Raw genomic sequence first — 6000 nt, 5'->3', positions numbered from 1 at the left:
CAGACGACCACAATATTGAAGAGAGAATCTGATTTTATTTTATTTTTTTTTTACACATACATCAGCTGTCAATCTATTATTCATGAGCTCAAGAGCTCAGGCAGAGAGAGAGAGGAGAAGCTTGGAGAGAAATTTTCAATCCGCTCACTTATTTTTTTTTTCCCTCCTTCTTTGAAAGTAAATGACCAGGAGCTGAAAGTAAGAGCTGGGCCTGGATTGTTCATCTTCCTCACACACACACACACACGCGCGCGCGCGCACAAGCTTATGTTAATGGCCGCAGCAATGGGCCCAACCAAGTCCAGATCAATTCCTCCAACTGTCACTCAGCGACAGCACTCCGCTGGCATTTCCACCACCTCCCAAGCCCACGTTCTCGGCAGTGCAGCGGAGGACCGAACATGTCAGGCCGGGATAAATTATGAAAATGATGAAAGCCGTGCAGGTTGGAGCGGCGGCCCTGACGGACGCCGAAAGGGCCGGAGCGCACAGGAGGAGGTTTGCGGTGTCGCGCTGGTAAACAGGCAGCTGCGGGTATGAGGGGTTTGGGGTTTCACCTCGACTCCCTTCTGTCGGTGGGGTGTGTGATTTGGGCCACAAGGCAGTCCCGCTTAGACGGAGTTGGCGGTCGCCCTGCAGTATGGCCAGGTGGCGTGATGAGGTGCAGCGGTACAGAGGGACTTGGTGAAGTCTGGGGTGATGCTCCATTGGATTAGAGAGAGAGAGCGGAGGAGGAGGTCAGGCCCGTGCTGATAAAAAAAAACTCTCCACCCCCGCCCGCGTGTAGGCGGAGACGGAGGCGTCTTTTTATTTGGCCGTCGGGCTTGTAAAGAGGCCTGACCTTTCAGAGCACGGCTCAGCGCTTCAGCTCATCCGCAGGGGCAGCGCAGACGTGGTTCCCGCCGTCAGACACAAACATACAGTGACGGGACGGCCGGAACCAGGGGAGAGAGGCGATAAGATATTTAACAGGAGACGAGCTGCTCGTGATAGAGCAGTCAGGCGAGCGCCGTAGCATGTGAATCTGTTTCTCTCAGCTGTGGATGGACGTAGCTGGTTCAGCCATGCGTTCTGGGGAGGGTTGGTGGGGGGGGGGTGTCACGTAAGGCCCCTTGCAAATTAAAGCTTCCCATCACGTGTGCTCTGCAGTAGCTCCGGCTGCCAAAGAGTGCGTGGGGGAAAATCCCTGCCTCTCCTGCATCTTCAACACGGCTCCGGTGTTCCCCCTTGCCCCCACCTGCCTCGTCGGGGCAGAGGTGAACGCTACCCTCTCCGACGAGGAACCCCCCGTGCCTTCCAGGCGCCGGCGCTCCGTGGCCCTCGGCGGAGCTGGTCTCCTGCCTCATTAAAATAATCACATTTCCGCCTCACGGTTCGGGCGCAGAGGCAATAAGGGGAAAGACAATGAAAAGCGCTGCGTGAGAAGCAGGCATTCAGTGCCTGGAATCCCACGAGCGACAGGCGCTTTGAACCAGGGCGTGCTGTTATTACCGTTTCCCGAACCACGACGGACGCGTGTTCGCCGGCGCGACGACCCTGACGCTAGTCCTCCAGGCTTTCATATCCCGAGTAACTGCAGGAAAACTGCCTGACCAAAACAAACGCGTTCTTCTGCGAGCCCTACGGGCCACCCCCAAGGGGCCGCATTTTGCACTGCTCTCAGCTGGACACCGTCACCCCCACTGTCCAATTATAGTGGGATGGGGAAGAGAGGAGGGCTTAACCACTCCTCTGTGGTATTCCCATGTCACAGGGTATTGGAGGAGATGCTTGCACGTGGGAGCAGGGCATCCAATTACATCCGAGCGCTTTCAAAGAAAAGCATAACATGCGCTTTCCTCATGCGCCTGGACCCTGAGCCCTTTTAAACTGACGCCTATGTGGCCTACACACCAAAAGCCCTGGCTTTCTGTGGGCATCGCCATCTTCTCCCCTTCCAAGCCTTCTCTTCCAACTTTCCCTTTCTTCCCTGTTCTGACACTTGTCTTCGCTGCTTCTTTCTCTGCACCGCAGGGAGAAAAAGAGCTTCTTAAATGTGAGGAGAATGAAAGGAGCAGATAGACGGATGCCGTCTCACAGCTGAAGGTTGAGAGCTGCGAGGTGCGCCCCTTTGTAGGAGCTGAAGCCAGGAGACTCCTGCTGGAGTGGAGAGATACTTTTTTTTTTTACCCTGCTTTTCCACATAATCTACTACAGTTTTAAACTTTCACATGAATAATTTAAACGGGCTGCAGCTATATGGAAGGGGGGGCCATTTAAAAATTCACAGGAGATGCCACAGAAATAAAAAGGATGGCGGGGGGGGAATCCAAACCAAACCAAAACCTATTATTTATTCATTGGACTCCAGCTGCCCACATATTATATGGAAAGAGTAAAGCTGCGGCTTTTTCTGTGGTTTCGCACATACCAGGCATGCACACCTACAGGCCCTCATACAGTGCAGTTCAATGCACCTACACCCATGATTCGATACATTTCCACAGGCGTGCAGATTGCTCAAATTCCACCTGAGTGGAAAAAAAACACCTAAACAACAACATGAGATGAGAAATCCCCACTGCAATCTTTATCTGTTCTTTTCCACTCCTCCTGGGGGAGAGGAGGGAGGGGGGAGGGGGGTCAGGCCCTCATCTCTCAGCATCGATGTGACCGAACGCGGATTCAATCCTGGACCCTGACCCTGCAGAATCAACACATACTTAAGAGCCATCTGCAATTGATTGCTGGCAGGCTGGCTGCACAGAGAGAATGAGGTAAATGAATAAAAATGTATGGTGAGCCTAGGGTTTTTTTTTTGGTCTGTGAGTGTGTGCGAATACCAGGTTGACTGGATAGCAGATTTTTTTTCTCTCTGCGTCTCCCTCTGAGCCCGGCAGGTCTGGCCAGGGCGAACAGCGGGGCGGCAAACAGCCCATAAACCTGCTGCTAACGCCTGACCGATTGGCCCTAAATTCCTGCTAGCCCCGCGCGTCGTCCAAGCTGCTCGAGGGAGAGGGCCGTGCGGCGAAACAGCGAAACAGAAAAAGCTGCCTCCCTGCAGCAGTCGATACTTTCGAAAGTGCGGCCCTGCGATAGATGCTGATTAGGATCCCTGGGTGAGGGGAGGACCTGAGCAGAATGTTTATGAGAGAGGGGAGGGAAAAAAAAACGCAGGGGAGACCCACAAAGCCATCAATCCTCCCGCGGCCCCCGTGCACCACGCCAGCGCCGACATCAAAGCGAGCGTGGACGGCTCCGATTTCAGAGCCAGGACGTCAGGGTGGAAAAAAAACTAAAACAAACAGCAGGTGTGGGATTAACACAGATTTTAAAGTCCTGGGGCAGCCGGCCACGTGCTGGCCACGCAGAGCCCCCCCCCCCCCCCCCGACCCCCCTCCCCCTGCACCCACCTCCAGCTCCTGCTCCCTCTGCAGGGCGAACTGCTTGAAGGACTTGACGATGATGCCGGCATTGGAGCAGTCGTACACGAAGATGGAGGGGCTGCCCATCCAGGTCTGCAGGTCGTAGATGGACAGGGGGATGTACTGGGTGTAGTTCTGGAAAGACAAGAGAGAGAACGCTGATGTTGTCACGTGCGTCGAGCGCGCGTCACGTTCGCCTTGGAAACGATGAAGACCGCAGAGCATGCTGGGAGTGTAAGAACAGTGGATTTCTCATGTACAGAATCACAGGGTTCACGTCTTATTTACTCATAACACAATATTTCACTTGGATAATTGCTGGATATGCGCTATAATGGTTAGCGCCAGTCTTATATATGATCCTACGAAGCGGCATGTTACAGTAAGACTGCTACATTTAAGACACAAAAGAGGAAATGCTCACAGAGAAGAAAGATGATGTTGTTTAAAACAACAACAAGACAATAATTGAACAAATAAAATGTGTGTAGTTAAATATGAATATAAGAGTGATGAAACACATACTTAATAATTGAGAGACCATGTCAGTTTGAGCTTTTTGAGGCTTAATCATACTCCTAAATGTAGCAAGGCATGCTGTAACACAAGCACATGGCAATAAACTGTTCTGTAGTACTGCTCTGTCATATTCGAGGTGATCGATCGCAAACTCGGTACCCTGAGATATGCAGCCAGCATGGATCTGATCATTTCAATTACTTTACATGGATATAATTTACAACCAGATTCATTCTATCCCCCTACAGCCATATTTATATTTCATTTATATTTACTGTACAATGATCCCAAAATGGAAAATTTGAAATGAGGAAGAGGTAAGGAAATCCCTCTCGGGGATGCTGAATTCATTGATTCAGGTTTCGCTCGACAGGAGGGGAATCAGAACGTGCGGATGGCGTGGCACACGTGTCACACTTCACTGACATGTATGCACCGCACAGGCGCCCGAAGGAGTTGCAGGGTGCAGAGAGAGTGACAGAATGAGAAAACCCTGGTTAACATACAAAGCCAATCTGTTGCATTGCTCTGGGCTCCTGGTCACTGTCGGCAGATGACGTGACTGGGCTTTAACCCGGGCCATAAGGCTTAGCCAGCACTTGGAACAAGTGCCTTCAAATAATGTACACTTTAATAGGTTTTATGGATGATGTAAAATATTTTATTAATAGTCGTAATACAAGTATGGAGTATAAACATGTATAGGAATCATATAACCCAAATACAACCCTAATCTTACCCCTTATAAAGTAAAAGTATAGACAAGTAACATAAGTGAAGCTACTCTGTCGACCTCAAACAGTCAAAGAAACACAATAAGCGCCTCTCCTGGCTCAATTTATTTCCACCTGCTCTAGCCCCGTCTTGTCCCTTCTCCAGCACAAAACACAAAAGTGATAAGCTAAATCCAATTGCTGCAGTCCTGTGACATGCACAAGGCCTCTGGAACCATTAACCATGAGGAGACAGTGTTCCCACTCATAAACAGTCCACCTCAGGAGATGCGTACAGAGTGTTTGAATGATGCAGCAGTACAAGTTCTGCAGCACAGCTCAGGACTTCAGAGAGGGAGCCCGAGGGGGGCGCTGGCTTTGAGCGCAGGCTGAGAGCCCTACAGCCCGGGTTCAAAGAGGCCAGGGATTCCTCTCATCCTCCCAACTCTCTCAGGCACCCTGCTATTCGTCATTGCATAAGGGGGGGGGGGGATTATAAAGAAAGGAAAACCATCTCCCAGCTATGATATAAGGGCAGTGGCAGCAAGGTGTGGTCGGTGCAGTATGGGCACAGGGCTTGGCATATGTAGGGCTGTTGTAAATTTCGTCATTTTCACAGAACAGGGATGGAAGGGCAGGGTCCCGTGGGCTTTGCAGTGTAGAGTGTGAATTATCCAGACACGCGATAGATTCCTGCCTCAAGTCTTTGGGCTCACCTCCCTGCAATGGAAAAGGAGCTTGTTCCCCCAGGGATTGGGTTGGGGGGTTTGGTGTGAACCAAACTAGATTATTCACTCATTCATTAGGATCCTCTTTTTATGTCCTGAGTGGATTACACGTTACAAAGAAGCACTGCCGACAGCCCTTGGCACAGACAGGGAGCCAGGATAAAGCGGTCTGAGTGCCAGGGAGAGGGGGGGTATCCGTGCGGATTGGGAGGGATGAGGACATGGGACCGGGCTGATTTGGGCGACTGTCTGTGTGATGGATTAAGCGTGCAGGTGTGACGGGGGAAACGTGCAACGTGGACACATGCCTGCATGGAGGCAGACAGCGAGAAAGGGAATGAGAGGGAGAGAGAGAGAGAAGAGAAAGAGGGAAGGAGGGAAAGAGAGGAAGAGAGAGAGAGACAGAGAGAGTGGGGGTGGGGGGAGAGTGAGACAGAGAGAGAGAGAGAGAGAGTGGGGGTGGGGGGAGAGTGAGACAGAGAGGGGGAGAGAGAGAGAGAGAGAGAGAGAGAGAGAGAGAGAGAGAGAGAGAGAGAGAGAGAGAAAGAGAGAGAGATCTGTGTCAGCCTGCACTTCACAGCAGGCTGTATTTCTGCAGGTCCCCAGGAGCTACTTTGCAGCGCCTGGTGCAAACTT

At 51.5% G+C, this 6000-nt stretch overlaps 1 protein-coding gene across 1 annotated transcript in view; it reads right to left on the bottom strand.

The window, feature by feature from the left end:
- rptor (regulatory associated protein of MTOR, complex 1) overlaps positions 1-6000 on the bottom strand; it is a 156227-nt gene that overhangs the window by 82576 nt on the left and 67651 nt on the right. Inside the window, exon 6 of the mRNA XM_036525885.1 lies at positions 3393-3539. Coding sequence (XP_036381778.1) covers positions 3393-3539 — 147 coding nt within the window. The remainder of the gene's footprint in view (positions 1-3392; positions 3540-6000) is intronic.

Source organism: Megalops cyprinoides, chromosome 1 (genome assembly GCF_013368585.1).
Source record: "Megalops cyprinoides isolate fMegCyp1 chromosome 1, fMegCyp1.pri, whole genome shotgun sequence".
In the NCBI taxonomy this organism is placed as follows: domain Eukaryota; kingdom Metazoa; phylum Chordata; class Actinopteri; order Elopiformes; family Megalopidae; genus Megalops; species Megalops cyprinoides.
Note: the sequence above shows the minus strand (reverse complement) of the source record. Positions and strands in the feature narration are given on the sequence as shown.